This window comes from Lycorma delicatula, chromosome 1 (genome assembly GCF_047948215.1).
Source record: "Lycorma delicatula isolate Av1 chromosome 1, ASM4794821v1, whole genome shotgun sequence".
Classification (NCBI taxonomy): domain Eukaryota; kingdom Metazoa; phylum Arthropoda; class Insecta; order Hemiptera; family Fulgoridae; genus Lycorma; species Lycorma delicatula.
Genome location: NC_134455.1, coordinates 60,632,205 through 60,656,947, shown reverse-complemented (window position 1 = coordinate 60,656,947; position 24,743 = coordinate 60,632,205). Strand labels below are relative to the sequence as shown.

The following is a 24,743-nucleotide window of genomic DNA, read 5'->3' as shown; positions in this document are numbered from 1 at the left end:
GGAACTAAATAATATCAAAGTTTAATAAATAAAATTAAAAATAATTATACTTTTACAAATATTTTAAAACTGTAAATACAGTTTGTATTAATATAATATCCACATATGGATAAAAATCTAGTGTATTAAAAAAAAAAAAAAACAATATAAAAACATTATTGAATAAGGCATAAATATTTTCATTATTATTCCAGCCAAAAATTATTTGTGTACATATACATTTTTGGTTTATTCCTATTCTTCACGCTTTTTTAAAACCTTATGCTACAGAATGTCCTTTTTACCAAGAACCTTCATTTGAAATCATCTGATAAGTTCTGAACAAATTCTGGTTTGTAGTATAGCAATGTGCCCCAACTTGTAATTGGATTTCATGAAATCCCAAACATCCAATTTTTTTGGAAAATAACACTAATGGTTTAGTTTACTGCATGAAAATTATTAGCTATTATAAAATTACGTAGGCAATCTCCAAAAATATAGCAATGACCAGAAAAATGGCTTTTCAAAACCATAAAAATTAGTTATCTCTTTCATGTTTTTTCTATTCATACAATGAAACCTTTTTATAAAATACTCATTTATAATATCTCTAAGAATGAAACACCACAAACCTTTCTTTATGTGCAAGGATATCAGTTGTAAGAAATAAGGGTAAAGGCTTAGCAAGAATTATGATCTTCCATACGCTACAATTAGTATTTTACAAAAGCAGTTCTAAGGCTATTTACAAGTGCTCTTGTATTGAACAACTGAAGAAGTTACGAATCATTTAAAGCAGTAGTAAGATTTATACCAATCAAGATGAACATGAATGCCTTTTTGTTTACAGATAACAGCAATAACACTATCAAAATGTATGTCTAAGTGCAACACAATGGATAATAATGCAACATAATGATGTACATTTTTCTCTCAAAATATTCCACAGACAGATTTTTACAGATAATTTTACGAAAAATGAAAAAAAAAGAAATAAAGGAATAATTACTAACGACTCAGTAGACTCAGTTGATAAATCTATAGGGAACATGTTTATTCATCATTGATGATCGAAGCGAGCTGAGTAGTATCATCATTGTCCACTGAATCATTACGGAACCAAATAATATCAAAGTTTAATAAATAAAATTAAAAATAATTATACTTTTACAAATATTTTAAAACTGAAAATACAGTTTGTATTAAAATAATATCCACATATGGATAAAAATCTATTGTATATTAAAACAAACAATATAAAAACATTATTGAATAAGGCACAAATAAATATTTTCATTATTATTCCAGCCAAAAATTATTTGTGTATATATACATTTTTGTTTTATTCCTGTTCTTCACACTTTTTTAAATCCTTATGATACAGAATGTCCTTTTTATAAAGAACTTTCATTTGACATCATCTGATAAGTTCTGAACAAATTCTGGTTTGTAGTATAGCAATGTGCCCCAACTTGTAATTGGATTTCATGAAATCCCAAACATCCAATTTTTTAGAAAATAACACTAATGGTTTAGTTTACTGCATGAAAATTATTAGCTATTACAAAATTATGTAGGCAATCTCCAAAAATATAGCAATGACCAGAAAAATGGCTTTCAAAACCATAAAAATTAGTTATCTCTTTCATGTTTTTTCTATTCATACAAGAAACCTTTTTATAAAATTCTCATTTATAATATCTCTAAGAATGAAACACAAACCTTTCTTTATGTGCAAGGATATCAGTTGTAAGAAATAAGGGTAAAGGCTTAGCAAGAATTATGATCTTCCATACGCTACAATTAGTATTTTACAAAAGCAGTTCTAAGGCTATTTACAAGTGCTCTTGTATTGAACAACTGAGGAAGTTACGAATCATTTAAGGCAGTAGTAAGATTTATACCAATCAAGATGAACATGAATGCCTTTTTGTTTACAGATAACAGCAATAACTGATTTATCTACTAATTAATTAGTATCCATTAAAATTACACCCATCACTGTTAAACTTCAATGAACTATAAGAACCTGTTTCAGTAAATATGGGTTTGACTTATATATTTTAGCCTTACTTCTCACTTCCTTTGTCAGAATTGTCAGCTTTTGTATAATAATCAGAGGTTACTCTCCTACCAAGCCCCATGTTTATTATTAAATGATTATGTTAAGTTACTTTAATCCTTAATCCTTGTACTCGAACTATTTGTCTAATTGGCACTCACATTTTCCATGAATAACAGTTTAGTTGGAGGGCTTCGTAAGCCAAACCAAAATAGTAAAAACAGGCTTCTGTAATAACGATCATAACAATTCCTAACAGAAATAATGTAATTTGTATTTGTTTTATCTTAAGTGATATTTTTTATATTTAGACAAATTTAAGAATTATGCATGAGTTAACCATACCTACAAAAATTCATGTTCTACACTTAAATAAAATGGTTGAATTAAATTTGTATGATTAACAATTAAATTTATCTTTGTCAATTGCTAACATCCCCACCAACCACAAATATAGTGCTTTTAATTCTACTGTTGATAGGAAGAAACTATGACACAGTGGTGCAGTAAAAAAAACCTCAAAAGTCCAACTTCTAAAAAAAAATTTCTCAACCCCTATAATAAAGATGTAGTTTATAATAGACAATAGACATTATCTGACATTTACCTGATGTTAATAGTAATTTTAACAAAAAACAGCTTAACAAGACAAATTTTTACTGTCCTCTTTATTCTTCAATTCATTATTCTTCAACAAAATCAATCAATTTACTGTGACAAAACTTATTTTCATGTCTTACAAGAACACACTTATTTTTATAAGTAAGCAAGCTCTTTCTTTTATAATAAATTAAAAAAATAACACTTTTTACTTCTATTATTTTGTATTACCAACAGGTCCAAATTTTCTTAACTGTAGACATACTTCACACTCTAACCTACAATGCATTTTACTTAAGACTTTTAGTTATTTTTTACTGTGGCAGAATATATGGTCAAGAGAGGGAGAAGACTGCTTTTAATTTTGAGTGTCAAAATTAATTTGCAACATTGTTTTATATATTTTGAGAAAAAAGATTTGGAGAATCCCATCTTATCAAAATAATAATAAATAACAAAAATGAAAGAGGGAACAATAATTTACACAGTACATAAAATTGAAAAAATATAAATATAACCATGCTGAGAGTAAACTCTATCAGTGACAATAAAATAAGAACCCTCGCCTTAAAAAAAAAAAGAAGCACATTATATTTTATTATAATTATTAATATTTACTTCCACTAAATTTAAAAGGTTGATATATATTAACAAAACTGCAAAATATAGAATACATGATGTCTTCAGTAATCTGCAGGAAAATGAAACCAAGACTGCAAAAGTATAGAATACAGCAATGTACTTAGTATAGTACATTAACTGTTATTGTAATAACGGTAGGTAAAGAGAGAAACGCTCCGCCTACTTGTAATTTCATTCTGATAGTTGCCACCAGTTGTATGCCAACCTGGATAGTCCGTAGTGGAATATGTCGCAGCAGCTGGTGTTTGCTGTTGATAGTAAGTCTTGGTCGTGTCATAAGCAGTCTGTGCACTGCGTGCTGCATAGCTGTAGTCATATGTTGTAGCAGTTGGAGTCGAACCAGCTGGAACAGCTGTACAATATGAAAAACAAAAATTACTTAACAGAAGCTATGTAATAATAGTATCCCTAGCATCTAGATGTAAAGGCATAAGAAATAACAACAAAGAAAATTAGATTAGGTAAGAAGTAAACAAATACAAAATACAATGTAACTAGTACCACTAAAAAATATACAATCATAAAAAATTATATATATACTAGGGGCTGCGCTCCCTGGTCGCTTTACGGCCACTTTTCTTACAGAGTTATAATAAAGGGAGAATAATTTTCACTCAAGAGTTGAAGAAAAATTTTGGGTGAGATCTCATTAGGTATGACTAATGACCACTGCCATCCCATTGCCATTTTCTTGTTTTCAGCATTTCTTACAATTTTATAAATAACGGGAAAATAAGGTGTCTCAAAAAAACAGAAAACATCTAAAAACTTGTTATATTAGTAACAATAAAGAAAAATGTTTCCGTCAATATGGATTTGAAAATTCCTACTTTTCCAGTTATAGTTGCAAAAATTTTCCCTTGATTTCTGCTCCAAAAGGGTAAATTTGATGGTTTCATGACCCAAAAAAGTTAATAAAAAGGGTGGCAGCAGAACTGTATCTAGTAATTTTTGAGAAAATTATTTTAAAACACAAAAAACATTGCTGTTAACTGCCAGTTTTGTGGCAAATATCATGAAAAGCCTTATATTTACATTACTGCAATATTCAGAAAATTAAGTTGATTCTTTTACACGTGTAATATACATTTACTAAATATATGCTGTACTATTATTTACCTGCTTTTTATAATTATTTAGCACTATAACTAACTTTACATATACATACTTACATCTAATTAAGTACCATGTAGTTTTATTTATAACAGACCTTATGTAAAATTAAACACATATTTTCATGACCAATACAACACAGGATGACACCACTTTCAATTGCTACTGATCAATGATGTGTCTAACTTATCTCAAATGCTTATGAACTGAAAAATACTAAGATATTCAAGGGGATTATGTTGGATAATAGTTTTAATATTTCTAAGATAACAAAACATCAGCATCACAAAACAACTGAATTAGAATTTTATAAAGAACATTAATATAAAAGAAACTATTATTCAAATCCTATTGTCATTCACATTATTTTATTTTATTATTACAAAAATATACCTTTTAAATGTGCTTTAGTTACTGCCATTACAAAAGTGAAACCTTTGAACGAATATTTTGTACTATTTGGAGATGTTCATAATTTGAGGACTAGGCCTCTTAAGAAGAACATTTTATTACAGATCTATTTAAGGAAAAACTTAAGATACATTATTATCAGCTTTACAATAAAACTACATTCTACAAATAAACAATAAGATATTTATGCAAAATGAGTGTAGTTACTTCATATTGTTCACTTACTACTGTTGTTACAAACAGACACTTAGGTATTTATTAATCAGTCAACTTGTATGTTCACTTAACCCAACACATACTACAAAGATAAAAATGGCATGCCCAATATTAGTACACAAGAATTTTTTTTTAAATTCTTAACCTTATTTCAACAAAATAAATCAATATCCAAATTTTCTATTTCATCTCAAAATCGTTTTCATCTTTAATAGATTCCAGAAACCACTTTAACATGTTCAGTTAGTTATCAACTTAAGTGTTCAGTATGCCTTCCAATTTACAAGCTACGAGTAATAGTGATTAATCAATATTGAAAAAAAAAATAATCTATATTCTTAATAACAACACCCATTACAAAGTAAATAATTTAGTTTGCTAAATTAAACCAGATTCTCTACATTGTAAAAAATAACACAATAAAGCATTATTTATTGATTATTTAAGATGTTAAAAACATTGCAAAATTTATAAAAACATTACTCTACAGTTTTATAATTAGTTTACAATGTTTACATATCAATAATAACATAAAGCACAATGTTAACAATCTTCCCGATGATGACAAAACACTAGAAAAATCAGAATTTCAAATCCAAATATGTATTATACAACTGAGCATAAAAATATTCAATGTAAATACATTCCAAATTGGATGAGTTAACAATATCCAATGTAGTCTCAGCAGCCAATGCGATAACATCGTGCAGTACACAGTCTGCTCGAAGGTCACGGTTATCTCTGCATACGTGTACGACTATTTAGCCTTTATAGCACTCTTCTTTTAATAATTTTGTAATTTTTTATACTATTTTGAAATAATTTCATTATGTCAGCACTGCAGCATTTATGATGTGCCATGTGAAAATAAAGTTATTGAGCACTAAGTGCAATGATGTATGCATGCATGTTTTCAATTAACCTTTTCAGATCATGTAGCCTTGGAACTGGCTATGTACGGCGTCAGTTTTAAAACTCTGTTACAAAATCATTTTAGATGGCATCTAAGTCGGTTATTTTGTTCTATATTCACAAAGGAATCAGTTTGATTAAACAATTTGAACGATGTTTATACGATGTAAAATGTTTTATTTGGACTAGAAAGAATACGACCATTTTTTTCTCAGAAATGTGCTTGTGTGTGTGTGACTTGTGTATTATAATTGCTATGAGGATTACAGATTTATTTATTATTTACAAAAATAGCTTATCTTACTAGCAACATATCAATGTAATGAAACATAAAAAATTATGATATACGGCACACAAAAAAAAGAAGGAATTTGTGATCATAAATGTCACTTTTACTTGAGGTCTATAAATATCTTTTCTGACAAAAGATATCCGTAAACATGTAACACATATAGATTCGTAATGAATAAGAGGATACAGTAAAAATGGGTTTTTGTCAATCTGAATAGCATTTTGAGTGTTAGGAATTTTTATAAAACATAAGTTTTCTGAATCTACTTTCACTTATTCTAACATATGTGACACTGGTTTTTCATCATATTTTGCCCAATTTTCAACCGATTTGCTTGAAAGTATTATTTTTTAAATCAGCAAACTATGTTTCATAAACACAAAGCAAAAAAAAAAATTTTGCTAATAAAAAACACGATAGAAATGCGCAAAAAAATCCTGCAATTAAATTATCATAATTTCTGTACTGTTTCAATTTTGTTGGTGTTACAGGCATAAAAAATATCCAATCGTAGAATCTGTTAAATATACTGTAATTTTTTGAAATTTTTTCACAAGAGGATAGCATAAGAATATGAAGGGAGGCAATCAGATACAAACATATTTTCGTGGAGCGCTAATCAACCGCGGATCATTGTGATGGGAAAAGGTTAAGTATATATAATGGATTATGAAGAACATAATTTTTTCAATTGTTTGGAAAAAAATTTTTTTTCTCATATTGGGTCTCAAGATAAATAAATATTGGGTCTCCCTTACTATAAATAAATATTTTAAGTTAGTGGAGGAAATTTAACACTTTTTCGGCCGGGCTAAGTATATAAAACAATTGATTTAAGTTTTATTATTCTCAACAAACTATGGATATGCAGTGAGAAAGTGCAATTTTATAACATTCCTGATTTTAATATTCTAGTAATTCATATCATGCCGACAGGGTCATATGCGGTATTAATAATAATTTTATAAACATGACAACCATTGATTGCTTCTTGAAATGACATTTAAAATATCCCATATTAATCTGTTGTGTCTTTACAGATTACAATAATTTTCTGTGAAAGATTTCATAGTGGAATTAAGAAATATTCTGCCATACATTAACTAAATGCAATCTATGTTGGAGATATACATTTGGACAACTTAAAAACACTACATGCATTTATACTATAGTTTGCTTAATAGTTTTGGCTTTACATCTTTAATAAACCACCCCACTAGAATAACTCAATTTATTCGACATGTGTAGATCATATGTTCGTGAAATGTAGAGATACTAGCCAATTACAAAGCACAATTTTAGATGTGGTAATTGCAGATCATTGTCGTTTGGGTTTAAAATTTAAGTTAGCTTTAAGTGAACAAAAAATGATAAGGTTATAATCAAATGTGATTATTCTGCAATAAAAGATAAATTGAATAATATCGATTGGAACAATTGTGTATCAATTAAATAACGTAGATAGCTGTTACAATAGTTTTAGTTATGTTTTAAGTAACGTTGTTAATGATAAAGTAAACAGGTTAAGAGCAAATTTTGAAAAGCATTTTTGAAAAAACCTTGGATTATAATACCAACATTTTACACAGGCTAAAGATAAGACAAACTATACAAACATATTAAAAAACATCCATATGATTTAACTTTAGAAATTATTTCAATAATTTTGTACTAAACTAAAACTTGACATCAAAAAGATAAGAAAGTTATTATGTTAACCTAATCAGTAAATGTAATGGGGACAGTGGAACATTCTCAGATCATAAAAATAGGAAAATAAACGAAGTCTTAGTGGTAGCGTGACTTTGGAGGAAACAGTGCAATTATTGGCGTAGCTAAATGACTATCTCGTCAATGTGCAAAGCACACTGATAAACAATGATCATCTGTCTGGTGCTGCCCCACAGCTAAATTACTTCCGGAGCAACCAGCCATTTTTCATTACACATACCTTGTATTGAAGTATCTAATATCATTAAAAATTTTTAAAATAAGAAACCTGGTTTTGATGTATTTTCGGTTGAATTAGTGAAAAATATTAGTAAATAGCTCCCTTGTTTAATCTCGCATAAGAAATTTAAGTTTTGAATCAGAGATCTCTAAAAAGCAGTATCAGTCCCTATAAAAAAAATTCTGTCACCAATAAATCAACTGACATCGAAAATATAAGACCAATTAGCCACCTTTCAGTCTTCCCTAAAATAAAAGAGAAGTGCATGAAAAAGCCAGACTCTTGAATTACTTAAAATCAATACATTTTCAGAATGTAGCTCTCAATTTGGTTTTACAGAAAATTCTATTGAAAACACTGATTAATTTTTTTAACAAAATATATAATAGTATAATTAATAATTATAAAACAACTGCCGTTTTTATGCACTATTTGACTGGGTAAACCATAAATTATAAAATTGTAATCAGCAGGTATACGGGGGAATAGCATTTAAATGGTCTGAAAGTTTCTTGATCAGATGCAGCTATAAAGTCAAAATTTATAATCAATTGAGTCCACCTTTGACAATTCAGCAATCTCACAGAGATCTGTGCTTTCCTCGGATTTATTTGTTATTTTTATAAATGACCTAGGACAAAACTTTGCAGATGACATTGTCCTGCTATTCTCTTATAAAGAGACAGAAGACAGATTTGTGACCTATAATCACATATAAATTAATGACAAATATTTAAAGATCCTGGTGTTTCATAAAAAAGATGACCATTAACATAAGTAAAACTTGTAAATTTGCAAATGTTAAATTAAATTTGAACAATTTACACAAAGTGCATAAAAGGACGTTGTTGGGAATATTTTCCGGGTACAGAACAATTGCGTATGAAGCGATTTGCGTGCTGGCAGATGTATCCCCTATTGATCAACTGATTGGAGAGCGCACCCTGGTTTGCAAAGGCATGGGCAAAAAGGAAACTAGAGTGAAAATCTTAAGAGATTATTGGAATGAAAGACTGAGATTGGGCACAGGGTCTATCTGGACAAGAAGGATATTGCCAGACCTTATTCCGTGGATTACAGACCCAACGGCAAAGTGAATTACCAGCTTGCGCAGTTCTTCTCAGGGCACGACGCATTTGATTATTACCTTTATAGGTTTGGTAGACTCAGCTCTCCTCGCTGCATGTACTATTGTGGCAAGGATTCTGCCAAACACACACTATTTCACTGTGAGGAGTGGAACGATCCCCGGGACCAGGTGGGTTTAACTGGTTTAAGTCCAGAAGACCTTGTCAAATATATGTTTTAGACAGTCCAGAATTGGCGAGTGATCAACAAATACGTGACCAAAGTTTTAAGAAAAAAAGATGAAGAGGCTCAAAGATATGGGTTTTAGGACCAGTAGGGATGGACAGCTCCAGTTGCAAGGTCTGATATGCCAATTTGCTGGTACCAATGAATGGCTGGGGACTCCATAGGGTGAAAGAACAAAAACATAAAAGACCCGAACCGGTGGAGACACCTTTGAGTGCACCCCATTAGTGGGCACAAGCAAGAAAAGAAAAGAGCCAACCTGCCATGCCAAATTTACAACCAGTAGGCGGGAAGGCTTGTTTGAGTAAATGGACACTTTCCTGGGCTGAGGTGAAAAAAATGCAAATTTTAGTTTCAAGGAATTTCACTTTCCAAATTCATTAGTTTATCAAAAGTATGATTGCAATTGTCAACTTTTTGTAATTGTAAATCTATAGAAAATGTTGATTGTTGTAAGCATTTAGGAATATTTTTAGATAATAAATTAATTGTCATGGAAAAAACATCTTAAATTTATTATCTACCACTTGATTAAATGTAAGAAAATTTTACTTTTTAAAAAATTTTTGTGATGTCCTTATTTAAAGCATGTATTATATTCTGCTTCAATCAAGGCTTCAATATGGAATTACCTGTTGGGGAGGGGGTTGGTTAAGAGCCTTGAAATTATTAGGAAAATTCAAAATAAATTACAAAAGCCATTACTCAAGACTCATCTTATCCGCTATATTTTCTTTTTAAAATTTTACCAGTACATTTGTTTGTTTTCAAAACATTGAAATTATTTTACAAATGGTAGCAAAGGCTCCACTCGAGGGTACCACAATACCCGGAGCAATAACAAACCAATTTTTATTAAACCTTAAGTCAACAAAATGATCTTCAATCTCATAACTACCTCAGTCCAAATTATTTTAACTAATTATAAAGCATTTACAAATATTAAAGGCATAAATAATCTTAAATTTTTTTGTATTAAGAGTAAACCATAGGCTTTTCAGTTTAAATGAGATTACATCTTTGAATCCGACTGTAATATAACTTTTATTAACTTCTCTAAATTTAAAGGTTAACTTAGTAAAATTAAAGTATCCAGACTTAGTGTTAAATCTATGTATTTATGTTGTACTAAAAGTATATAATTTTTCTCACATCTGTAGATGCTGCACAATTAATTACAGTGGCAGCAGGGTGACTGAACAGTTTTATGTTTTATTTGTATTTTACGTCTCTTGTTAGTTAGACTAACCACATTACTGGCAACAGTGGTTAGGTTGTTTTCAATACAATAAGTTGATGTTTATATTACTGAATAAATTAATAACAGATAAATTTTTAGAATTATTATTTAATAAAATAATAATTTCCTCTGAAATTAGTAGAGTATTCTTTCTAGCTCATGATCTGCTGGTGCTCACTGCACAACATGCAATCTTTGGATAATTATTATAACAATGCTCATTACCACAGCTCCTTGACTGCAACTTCATAGTTTTCATTGTTTTGCTGTTAACAGCCATTCTCCTATATAGGTATTACTTTTACTTTCCCATCTAGATAGCACTATAGCTCTAGAAGGAACTATTAATCGGTACAATTTTGGTATATGCGATTTTCACTGGAGCTTGATACTTCTGACACCTAAGAAACCCAAAAAACGAGATGGAAATTTTCTAGATGGTAATTTTTGTATATGTGATTGGTCTTTGCCTCAACTACTGGACAGATTCTGGCCAAACTTTGTTAATTACTTTACATTAGGGCACATTGATGCCATTAAATTTTCAACTTAGAAGATCAAGGGGTGAGGCTGTAGAGCAAGGTCACCCTCAGTATCTAAAGATTTTGCCTAAGATTTTTTTGTAATATCGCACCCCCCAAAAATGCTCTGAACTACTACTATGTTGTGACATCACAAGTGAGTAGCGGAATTCAATAAATGAATATTTAAAGTGTAAAATGTAATAGCTCAGTCTGGCTGGGTCTAAAACTCAATCACCCAGTTGACTCTGTACCTGGTGTGTTAACATTCATGGCTACACCAGTCTGCCAACCATCGCTGCTAATAACACCACACTCGTGCAAATTAAATGTGGTTATTCGCAGGCTTTAGTTAGAATCATTGAATTAAATAAAAAAATATTATATTTAAATAAAATGATAAATACTCTAAAAGTTGTGTTTGTGGAGCCGTGCATCAGAAACAACCTTCAGATATAGTACTTTCCTGGAACGCGGCTCTAGCCATGTGATGAGAAAGTGCTACAACTGCGTCAGCTTTTTTTTTTCTAAAAGGGCTACTATAAAAATTTTAATAATCTACTGAAACAACCTGCTAACACAAAAAAATTATTTCTAGTTTTCTGAAAATGAAAATTTTTAGTTTTATGAAAAAAAATTAGTTATTTCCTCTCAAGTAGATAAGATATTTCTACTTGAAGGCAGAGGGGGAGAAAATGTTAAGTCACACAAAAGATGCTTACCAGCGTAAGTTCCTGGTGTAGTGTGAGTAGCAGCAGCAGCAGCCTGGTAAGCAGTTTCATAAGCTGGAGCTGCACGCTGTGTATAAGTGGCTGCTGCAGGTGTTGGAGCCACTGCATAACCTGTTTGTGTAGTCTGATAAGGTGCTGCTCCTGTTGGGCTGTTATTTAAAAAAAAAATAAAGCAACACAATTAAAACTATTAAGCTCCGCTTGTATTTATGATAAAATAACTTTTTTGGAGAAAAACAACCAAAATTATGAATTTTTTTCACATTTTTATGTAAAAATATTTATTTTTTCATTTTGATACAGAGTTAAATAATTACATATGGTGAACAAATTAATCTAAGTTAACTGGTGGGACTACTGTGTTTTCTAGTTTTTTCAAACACATGCAATAACTAAAAGTACTGCAAGTGAATACAGAATGATTTTTGTTAAGTAAATCAGTTGTATCCTATGCTTGACACTTGTATCAACTCTTGCCATTTCATCTTAAGGATTTTCCGTTTTATAATTTCATCAAAATTACTTATTTTCTCTTTGTCCACATCCAATTCAAGTTTTCCAATAGCTAGAACTGTTACATTTATATTTATTTCAAAACATGGAGATAATATTCCGCTTCTTATGTTCGAAATAGTTTGACATTTATAAAATAGTTTAATAGTTTGATGTTATTTAAACTGAAATATGTGTTAAAAAATATTAACCAAAAATGTTCAATTAGCCACCAGCTTGTTATTTTTTCATAGACATATAAAAAAAAGAAAATATTTATTCTAATAAATTTTAATGTTGCTGGATTTTTTTTCCATTAAATATAAAATTACTTGTTTGATTATTTAAATATTTTAATTTTTGTCACAATGCTCAACAAAATAAAGCAATAAATAACCAAACTGTTTAATATTTGTGTATCCTACCAATATTTAAAAAAATATGTTTGGACTTTATGAAAATGTGGAGGTCCTTTTTTAATAGATTATTAACTAACATTTTTAAAACTGAAATTTAAAAAAAGTGTGATTTTTTTAGTCTGGGAGTTCCTCCATCCAGGGAATGGGGTACGTTATTAAGAAAGTTATTTAAGTGGCTTTATTGTTTACTAAAATGCATTTTGAGCATTAACAATCTGAAATTGCAAAACAAGTTATTTTTACTCTGGGGGCTACCATACTCAAGAGGAAGCATTCAGGTAAAATTAATTATTACAAAAATAGTGATAATAAATTTTAAACTCTACATAGAAAATATTATGATTTTCAAGGAAGATTTTTTGGCTGTTTTTTTTCAATTAATATTGAAGGATAAGGGCTATAAAAATTAAGAAATTTAATTTTACAGAAAATGGGTAACTTATAAGATTGATTTAGATTTAAAATAAATCTTTAAAAAACTATTTTTTTGTTAACAGAGCACTGGAGTGGAACGGGCAAAAAATTTAATAATAGTTTCAAGGCTTACTGCAAAACAGTCCCATACCTTCTTTTCTCAAAAAAGATAGTCGTGAGTGAGTGAGTTTCTAATTTTGTGATCTTGACAAAATATATAACTAGCAAGAAAAATCCTTTTTTGCTTATGTTCACCAGTGAAAATTGGGATTTTTATTTCAGCTGAAGCTACCCCAACCCCTTTTCCAATTTTTGCCAAAAGTAGAACCTGTCTACAAAGTTTGAAAAAATTAGTCAATGGAGTCCAGAATTGCAAAACCAAGTAGAGGCCAACATACATATACACACGAACATCCAATTGAAAAAAATAAGTTTTTCAGACTTGGGAGTTTTGGAATAGAAAGGTTTTTGGACTGTTTTTAAATGTCTCCTTAAAACACAAAATTTAAAAAAGACCATTTTAAGATTTTTTTTGACTCATCTACCTTCTTGTTACACAGCAGGAGCATATATCGCTATAGCCAACTAAGTAAAAACTCCCAACAATATAACCTATATTTGCACATCTTTATGATAAAGCCATAAGGAACGTTTTTATTTTACTACAATGTGACTAAGTTGATAAACCTGAACAACACTAAACACTTACTAAAAGAGGATTATTAAAAAAGCTCCTTATAGCTGGGTTAAGTACAGCAACAGCTGTACCCCCCCCCCCTAATATTCATGCTGAATTATCAGATCAGAACATGCTACTTTGTTTTTATACTATATTACTATATAAAAATGAGAATTTTGTCCGTTAAATCTTTTTTTAACTTTTAATTCATTTTGTTCATTCTTTCACTAAAAATATACTTCAAAGCAATATTTAATGCAGTTCATGTAAACCGTTTTTTATTTATACATGTTATGTATGAGGAAATTCATAATCCTTTGATACCAGTATATGATTTTAAGAAATGTAATAAAATTAACAACTGAATGGTAAGGTGAAATTTACAGATTGAGATTTCAACAAAACAATAATAATCAAAAGAACACCTAATTTACACAAACAAATAAACCAATATGGTTTTCAAAATGACAATGTCAAGTTTTCAATTAAGGAGCCTAAATTTCAATTTGGACATTATACTCTTCAGAAAAGAATTAGGTAAAATTAGATTTTATAGATACTGATTACATAAATTAAAAGTGTGATATTCAACTTAACTTGGCATTAATGGCAAAAAAAATTAAACTCGTTTAAAATGCTAACCTCTACATATATTCTTTTACAGGTACTTACGCATATTAGCTTGTCAACCACAACCATAATTTTCCCGTATATACTTCAAAGTTACAGGATCATTAACATATTTTACTTCTTAAAAAAATAATCCTTATTGCTTATAATTATAGATATAAATTAACGTACGCTCGCTAACCTTAACTAATAAACAGTAATGTTTCGATTATTTAAATAATAAATAATTACAGAATTTATTATTTAAATACTAAAAAAACATTGCTGTGGTGAAATAGTCAAGGTTAGCTAACATAGGTTAAGTTATAAAAGTTAACAATAACCCAAGGTTTGCGGCTTATAATTAAACATATAAATTAACCAAACTTAACCTATGCTCGCTAACATCGACTAATTAACAATAATGTTTTGATTACACTGGGAACAAAAATAATTTTTTTGTCTCCAAAAGAAAAATATGTGATTCTGATACAGGCATTTATAATTTCAAACATTTTAATATTTTCTGCATTCTTAACTACACAATATTCAAACACCTGACTCCTAGAAACTACAAAATTACAATTTTCTGTTATATTTTGCTTGTGGAGCATCCCTCTTTTGATGGTCTAACAATAAAAGGCCAGTCTATTAGCATTCCATTTGCCTTGATACCTCTTTTCCATAGCTGAAATCTCCTGATGAAAGTGTTCCCCATGCTCATCGCTCACTGCGCCAATATTCTCCAGGAAGAAATCTAGGTGCAAGTATAGGAAGTGTACTTTTAAGGATGTATTACAACCCAAATTTTTATAAAATGTTATAAGATTGTTGACAGTATCACGGTAATTTACACTCAATTATCCAATAAATATACTCAAATTTTCAATTTCCCAATAACATTTTTAAATGCTTGCCAAGCTACTTTTTCCAGTGGATTCAATAGTTCACACAAAAAAACAACAGTACTTTGTGTAACCAAGCTGCAAAACTAAGAATAAGTGCAATTACCTTACATAAATATTCTATACATATACTGCATATTGAAGCTTTTACAATGTTAAATTTTAAGTTTCCATATGTTTCTTTCATAATGGCAGAGTGAGCCACAGGTACTGAAGGGAATTTACTGAAATTATTCAGAAAAACAGCTTTTAAACTAACTTTAGAGGAATGAATGAACAAGTGCCATTCTGCTGGGTTATGTTCATTACAAAGTCTCTCCATAAGAGAATAAATGTCATTACAAAACACTAAGCAATTTTCTTCAGAAAAATAGTCTCTAACTTCAGAATGATAATTATGATAAGCACATATCTTTGTATTCTTTTGAAGAAGATTACATCCTTTTAGCCAGAAAGCAAGCATTTCAGATTGTTTTTTGGATAACTTTATCTCATATGAGATCGTTAAGATTTTCTTGAGTCAGTAAATGAGGCTCAGATGAAGTGCTCTGTTCAAAATCTGTTTCTTTTTACTTCCTTACTTCGATCAGACTCTGAGCTCTCTTCATCTAATGTGACATGTTCTGGAGGCTTTGTTTGGTATGGGCAATTTTTTACAATGTGGAACAGGTCACATTGCAGATTACAAGTTCGGGTACATCATTATATGATTTAATTTTGATGTAATCCCTTTAATGTTTGTTAAGCAGAAATAAGAGTCAGAAGAGTGATCTTTGGGTTCCCTTCAAATCACAGGGATAGCAAATTCACAAGATTTTCTTGAGTCAGTAAATGAGGCTCAGATGAAGTGCTCTGTTCAAAATCTGTTTCTTTTTACTTCCTTACTTCGATCAGACTCTGAGCTCTCTTCATCTAATGTGACATGTTCTGGAGGCTTTGTTTGGTATGGGCAATTTTTTACAATGTGGAACAGGTCACATTGCAGATTACAAGTTCGGGTACATCATTATATGATTTAATTTTGATGTAATCCCTTTAATGTTTGTTAAGCAGAAATAAGAGTCAGAAGAGTGATCTTTGGGTTCCCTTCAAATCACAGGGATAGCAAATGGCATGTGCCTTTTTCCATGCAGTGAGAAGCCTAGAACATGATTAACAACAGATATGTGGGGTACAGGCCATTGTTTGGTCCCTGAATTTACACCCAAAATAAAATTCTCAACACTTTTTTACTAATGGAGTAAGGTTTTGCCTTTGGAACTTCACCACACACAACAAAAATTGTTAGATTGATTTAAACAAACTCTACACATTTGTAACTAACGACTAATTAAAAGAAATAAAGTTGTAAATATGTAGTTCACAATAATTCAGACACCCAAGTACTCACAATGACATATTTACTGGTTCACTACTATCTCACAACTGGCAACGTTCTGATGAATGTATGCTACATTATATAAAGTTTGTACATGTCTATACACGTCTGAACTTGCAAGCTCATTTGGTTCCATCATATTTACAATGCTCTAGAAGCTTTTATTTGAGAGGGCAAATGGACGAAAAATGTTTTAAAAATTAAAATAAAATAAACTGCAGTTGACGGAGAAATTCCAAATAAAATTTGAATACAGGATAAAAAACTTTCATTAAGTAAACCTATTAGTTACTCATGAGACAAAATCATGTTGATCAGTGTTATTTAAATAAATAATTGGAGAATTTATTATTTGAGTACTCAAAACATTATTGTGTGAATTAGTCAAGGTTAGCGAGAAAAGTGAGCGTAGGTTATGTTTAGTTAAATTATATTTATAAAATAAATATAAATGGTAATGTAACTGTTATATCGGATAAAATTAACTATAACCAAAAAGTTTGCAGTTTATTGGTCGATAGGCTAATACGTAAAAACCCTTTTACTACACATTCATTTTAAGATTTCACACTGTAGAATTTATGTTTTATGTATAGTAAAAGTGGTTATAAGATAAAGTTTTATGTTTTGTGTAGGATATATAATATTATGCAACTTTCTAAGTATGTAAACTTTTTTTTATACAAAATAAACAATCTATGAATATCTTTACTTACACAGGTAAAAAAAAAAACCAAACAGATCACTGAGCAGTAACACTGCTGCCCTGGTATACTACAATGACCTACAGAGGAAACAAATCATGAAATTTTGAAGATAAAGCTGCTAAAGATATAATAATATGGGTATGTACAATCTTTTTAATCTAATACTGTTGATTTTTATTTGTAAATAAACAGTAAAATAAAAATCAATAGTATGAGATTAAAAAAGGTGCGAAAATAAACACAAAAATTAGCAATTTTTTTTAAATTGTCAAAAACAATATATATTAAAATAAGCAGCAGATCCATACATACCACAAATAAATGAAGGGTGTTAAGGACTCCCACAAAAGAATATTAACTAAACACTTACAATTTAGACAAATACCAAATAAATTTCATAATTTAAATAGTTCAGATCTTGGCATGACCATCTTACAAAAATACTACAATGCAGAATTGGATTGAATTAATGGAATGCTGCATGAAGAATAAACTGTATGCATCTTTTTGAGTTATTACAGTATGAATATAGAATAGCTGATTTTGCAAAATATCTAGACGCTTCTAAAAAAAAATAAAAATTATTCTAATACAACTTTTGGGACAAAGTCTCAAGACTTTTCCAGGAAGCAGGCTCTACCCCAAAAAAACTTTGTGAGTATCTCTTTCCCAAAAGTCTGCTCTTTCAATATACACCAAAATATGCTCTGAATATAAAACATATGTTTTATGCAGACTAAATAAGTCAATTTTTTTTAAATTTTTATCTTAAAAACAATTAAAAAAAGTCTCCACAAACCTCTAGAGAAAAATTGATCAACATGTCTACAAAACGGCTGCTCCCAAAGATGAAGCATTGTAAAATGTTTTAAGACTTGTGATAAAAAAATTAATAAATCTTATTTATGTATAGCGGGCGGTATATTGCTGTGCACATAGGCTGACGGCTGGTTTACCACACTATTAACTATCCTGAAAGAATCCTAACTCTGACAATGTACTGTGTACTATGTACAAGGAGCTATAAGAGATGTTTTCGTAAAGGAATGACTATCTAACTATTCCATTTGTCTTATTAGCATATCTCTCTTGCATGTAACGTTCACAGCTATATTCTGACCGCTATATTACCTACTATCTTTATGTGATCTGAAATGGACTGACCCTTGAATGCAATAACAATTTATAATCACAGATAAAAATATGTTTTAATACTTAACCAAGCATTAATATATGCTATGCATTTTAAATTTACTAATGCAACAGACATTTTATAATTTATCCAATGAAATGCTGCTTACATAGTGTTCCAGCAAAACATGAACAATCAGAATTTTTTCCAGAACACAAACACAACATAAATTTTATAATAATTGTTATCAATTTCTCACAAACCACCCACTAAAACACAAAAAAAGTTCCTTTAAAATTAAATTTAAACCAAGATAATGACAATAATTTTATTTGAAATAATAAAGTATATCTATTACTTTTATTTTTATAAAATAGGTGTGGGTAATAAATATTTTAAGCTGAAAACTATCAATTAAGATTTGGCATCACAGCAATTAAAACAGAAATAAATGACATAGGCCACTATATCTTATCAAACAATCTTTATCTCTATCTTAACAATCTTTACAATTAATGATATAAAAAAATTTCTAATCAAAAAACGAAGTAGAATATTATGTATTATAATCTACTTGACTCTGTTACAAAAATGTTTATCTGTTTCTTAACACCTACTTTCTCGCACAGAAAAGTTGTTAAAAATCAATTAAGTAATATTTATTGAAATTTTATAATGCAATAACGCTATTAAAAAAATATTTTTTCGCAATAATTATAATTAAACAATAAATTTTGTGGCCTGAAACATGATAGAAATATAATGTAAACATAACATACACAAGAATAAAACACTACCCCATTTGTTACTTTTTTCCCTCTACTCCTATAGGTTGGTCTGGACTGTTGGGTGTAACTCCACCCAGAGGAGTGTCTGGTTACTCTAACGAGCCTTCCAACCAACCGGCTGTATATCCAGCATGGTAGGTTGGCTCGCCGGTCAGCTCTTTTGAGAAGTCTTTACTGTGTCCTTTCTTGACGCCATGTCCAGACATTGCCCAAAACAGCGCCGGATCTTTTCTCTTTTACTGTGCCTACCATCCCCTGGAGTCTCCAGAGGATCATATGTACTAGCACACCTGGGCATGCCAGCCCTTACCTCTGGGGCTGTCCTCCTATTCCTATACTAATAGCCCTGGCACCGCTCCTCTTGATTTTTTACTCCTGATTACCTCCGTGGCATATGTGATAACTCTCCTCTAATGTTTCTCACTTTGTAATATGTAGTTCACAAGAGTATCTGGTGAGCACTGTGCGATACCCACCCTATTCCGTTATACGTCCCACTTTCGGCATTTGAAGACTATTTTCTACAGAGTCCTCGTCTTCACAAAACATACATGATGGTGACACACATTTGCCTATTTTATGCAGGTAATCTTGAAAATTACCATGCCCCATGTATACTTCGCCTGGTCCATTGTGTCACCCCTCTTGCACGCCACCTGTTTTTCCATTCGGTCACCATAGATTCTCTAGCGTCTCTCCTGCTCGAGCCATGAGCTATATCCAGCCTTTCTCCCACTTAAAGGTTGACGGGCAGAACTGAAGCGAGAACACAGAGGGCCTCGTACAATACCATGCATAGGTTGTCTGCTAATACATAACAACTTCAATGTCCTGCTAACTGCACAAGAACATGTGATATGCTGACTACACATTTATGTGTATTGTGCACTGTTCGATCGGTGTGTACAGTGGGCTAGCCTTTTTCAGACTGGTGTGTAACTGACTTGTTTTTTCTGTTGTCTATGTAAACAAATGTGTGTTGAGATTATTTGGATGAAATTCAGAACAAATTTCCACATATTATTTCGTGGCACAAACTAAACTGATTATTCATCTGATGTTATAGTACTTTTTATACTGTTAAAAATATTGATTTGTTAAGTATTTTTATATATTTATTTTTTTTAGTCCAAAATGTGAGATGTTTGAAAATTATTTCAAAAAAATTTAAAAAGATAAGGCAAATTGTAAATACTATAATAAAATGTTAGCTTGCAAAGGATCATCCACGAGCAGCCTCCACAATCATTTAAAAAGAATTCACAAAAAATAATGGAGAAAAAATAATTTGATGCCGGCCCGAGTACACAAAAACAACCCAGCATGTTTAACTTCTTAAAAAGTAGTAGTTTACAAGAAATTGTATCAACACTTGCTGCCTTGGATGGATTATCCATTAATATCATTACAACAAGCTCATTCATACGAGTCATTGCAACAATGAAGCTATTCCTTACCACAAAACAACTCTCAAGTAATGAATCTGAACTATAAATGAATCAAAATTATATTACAAGTGATGGGAAAAAATTTTTCTGACACTAGATGAATGGACTAGCAAGAGAAATCATTCTTGAAAAAGGTTTTAATTTAGGATTAGCTCTGATAGCAAGTTCATTTCATGCTAAGACAACGTTAAAACTGGTTTCAGAGAAGCTAAAAAATTTTCAGTTGGATCTAGCAACTGATTTAGTTGCATCAACAAATGATGGGTGCTGCTGTTATGAAAAGGTTTGGACAAATATCATCAATAATTAATCAACTGTTGAAACAGTTAAAATGCATGAAACAGTATAAAAATTCTGTTGAAACAGATGTAAATGCTACAAGTGAGAACTCTGAAAATAACGAGTCTGAGGATGACTATGAGGAGTTAGATCCTGTTGCCATGGATGATTATAGATTACCTATTTCTATATTATTAAATAATTACCAAAAACTTATTTCTCAAATAAGAAAAATTTGCAAATATTTTAGGAAATGCCTTGTCAGGAATAGTATTCTTCAGAAATATGTAAAAGAATTAAATCTGATTCTTGTCTGTCAAACAAGATGGAATAGTTTAGAGGCTATGTTAGAAATATTTGTACATTAAAAAGAACATGTTGTTTTAACTCATTAATGACCTTAATTCTCACATTTGGAATGAAAATGAAGAAGAATATTGCAAAATTGTAGAGCTTCTTCAAGTTTTAGGACCAATAATTAGCCAAAGCCTTAGGGACACAAGATGCAAATTTATTAACAAGTGAGGCATATTTGAATTTTTATTTGGTAAATTAAAAAAATTTGAAAACTTAAATTAGTTGCAAGTTATTACATGCTTTAAAGACACAAATTGAAGAAAGACACACGGGATTGGTAACACTTCTCTATTTACAAAATTCACAACCAACCGTTCGGACGGAATCTAGTAAATTTCTTCCATTAGCTACAAAAACTGACATTATAAGTTATCCAAACAGATATTTTCAAGATTAAAGATTATTCTACAGAAGATGACTTTGATGTTAAAAAAAGTGATGTAGAAGAAAATCAAGACATATCTATCATGAAAATCCTATGGAAAAAGCAATAAATAAATATCTGCAAGAATCTGATTTGCTCTAATCCTCAAACATTAAAGAAAGTGTTTTTGGTCTTAGAGGCTACAGATAGAACAAAAAAAAATTAGATTTATTATTTAATGCTTTAAAGACAATTAAGCTCAGTTCAGTAGCAAGTGAGTGAGCTTTTTAAATTTCTGGTAATTTTGTGTCCAAATAAGACCACTAAGCAATAAACCCATTGACATTCTTTGCTTTTATTATTATTATTTTGTTAATTTTTTATTTTAATAATTTTACATATGTACCTTACATTTTCCTTTTTTTATTTTTGAATTATAAATTAAAAACTTCTATTTTTATGCCGTTTTTATCTGTAAAAATCCGAAACCGGTTTAAACCAGTTTCATGGAAAAATGTATTCAAAAACTGGTTTTTTAAAAGGTCTGTTTTTGTATAAACTTTAGTCTATTGTATGCCACAACAGTTTTTTAAAATATTAGAGCGATTGCAGAACGGTTGAATGAAGAAGATTAAAGAATTAATAGAGGGTTAAAAAATTAGATCAATAATAAAATGGATTTCTCTAAAAATTCCCACCGATTGAGGGGAAAAAAGGAGGATTTTCATAGACATGAATTCAATCTTCTCATTATCGACAAAGGATCATAAGTAATAAATAAAATGCCTTTTAGCTAATCAAAAGGAAAACATAAAATCGTTATCAAAAAAAGGGAATGAAAATTTGAAAAAAATCAAAACTGGTCTAACAGTTGATCAGATAAGAGATGACTTATATTTTAATTTTGTATTATCATTTTGAAATAATTCTTTGAATTACAGTTTAAACATTAATAATGAAATACTATATGAACACAAAAAAAAAATTTTTCAAGGCAAATGCTAGTTTTTAAATACCAAGATGGTTCCAATCCCAGGTAAATGTAATCTTTTTTTTTTTAATTTAATAAAATATTCTATGAAACCAGCCATTACAGCTTAGTGATATATTCAATGTTTACCAGACTATCTTACATTCTATTTCAGTTTGTTGATAACTGGAAACAGGAATGAGAAGCAAAAGTTAAAATGCAAGGTCAAGGTAGGCTTCATTGCCAATACCAGCAGTAATTCTGACAAGCTGGCAATTCTGTACCTTTGCATTTTCAAACTGCAATCAGTTTTTTTTAAATTATTAATGTGATTTTGATAATATGAAACCTAACCTCCCTTGTTTTTCTATACAAATTTGTACATTACTGAAATTTATTTAACATAACATATAATTTACAGTAACTGAAATTTCTAATACCATTTGTAGATCACTTAAAAATACCCATTCTTTAAAAACCCCAAAACATTTTGTTCTTGTATAGATTATATTCTCTTCATTAATCTAAAAGAGGTCTTATTTCATAATAATTGATAAAACAAAATAATTTTCTTTGGTAAGTAAAATGCATTACGAGTAAAATATTGCATCAATTAAGGTATACCATTATGAACTCACTTTTTTAAGAAATTTAGAATACACCTTATATTGGGAATAGTTATTAAATAGTTACTTATTTAACAAATTATTAATTACTATTGAAATAATTAATCAGAAACACCTTTTTCCAGAGTTGTCCTTCGTAAGTTGTAGAATACTTATAAAAATTTAATAATTCAGCACTGCACAAGTGTATACACATTATTTTCAGAGTAAATAATTGGTTATTGTATACAATTTTTGACTATGTCTAATAACTGGCCAATTTAATATTTAAGATTAATTAGACAAGGTTAGCTAGCAAACAGTGCATTAGGTTACATTTCCTAATATCATATAAAGTTCCGTGCATGGAATTGTTACTTACCTAACCTATCCTAAATAAACTCAAATTTCACTTATTTATCCTGTAAATACTGCCTATTACACATTTACCAAAATCCACGCCTTAAGCTTAACCTAACTTCATTTCAAGTGAATTTAATCTCATTCTTACTTAATTTTACTGAAACTAAATTATTTAGTCTAAACAAAATGTACATTACACTTGTACAGTGCTAAATTATGAAATTTTTGGTAAAACGTCTATGTACATAACTTGCAAGACATAACTTGGGTGAAAGCATTTCAGATGAATAATTTCAATTTTAACAAATAACTTTTATCCTAAATAAGGCATATTCCGAATTTCATCAAAATCACAGATGAGTTCATAATTGCACCTAATTACCTTAATTATAAAGCTACTAAGATATGAATCAAATTCCTTAACAGTAATAAAGTGGTCCAATTTCCAGAATATCACTATTTGTAAAATAACGTTTGTGGTATGGCAGGCCACTTAAGGATGAAATAAAAATAAAAAAACGAAAGAATAAAATTAACTGCTACTGCATAAACACATTTTATTATTAATCAAGTTTTACAGCTTGATTAAAGTAATTTTACAGAAAAAATTAAGAGAATAGTTTATATTAAATGTTTAAAAAAATTGTTAACAGCAAAATAATGTAGAAGCTAGTAGGCCTAAACAAATATAAATAAATCCAACTAAATCAGGTCAGTAGAGAAACATGCAATCATTAAAATTATTCGTGTTAAAAATCGGATTCAGCCTTCATAAAGTGTAATAATTTTATTAATTCAGAAAAAAGGGGTTCAAGAAACCAGCAACCCTTGCAACTGGCTCAGTTAG

At 29.8% G+C, this 24,743-nt stretch overlaps 1 protein-coding gene across 5 annotated transcripts in view; it reads right to left on the bottom strand.

The window, feature by feature from the left end:
• The window catches only part of Zn72D (Zinc-finger protein 72D), a 116,817-nt gene that overhangs the window by 91,427 nt on the left and 647 nt on the right, over nt 1–24,743 (bottom strand). For 4 of the 5 annotated variants that reach the window (XR_012755047.1, XM_075355284.1, XM_075355295.1 and 1 more), the window contains exons 2-3: nt 11,979–12,136; nt 3,450–3,638 (exon numbers count right to left, since the gene is read on the bottom strand). Coding sequence is in view for 4 of the 5 variants with exons in the window: in XM_075355284.1 (XP_075211399.1) it covers nt 3,450–3,638; nt 11,979–12,136 (347 nt within the window). In the remaining variant the exon portion in view is untranslated. The remainder of the gene's footprint in view (nt 1–3,449; nt 3,639–11,978; nt 12,137–24,743) is intronic. The other variant, XM_075355303.1, reaches the window with a different exon arrangement.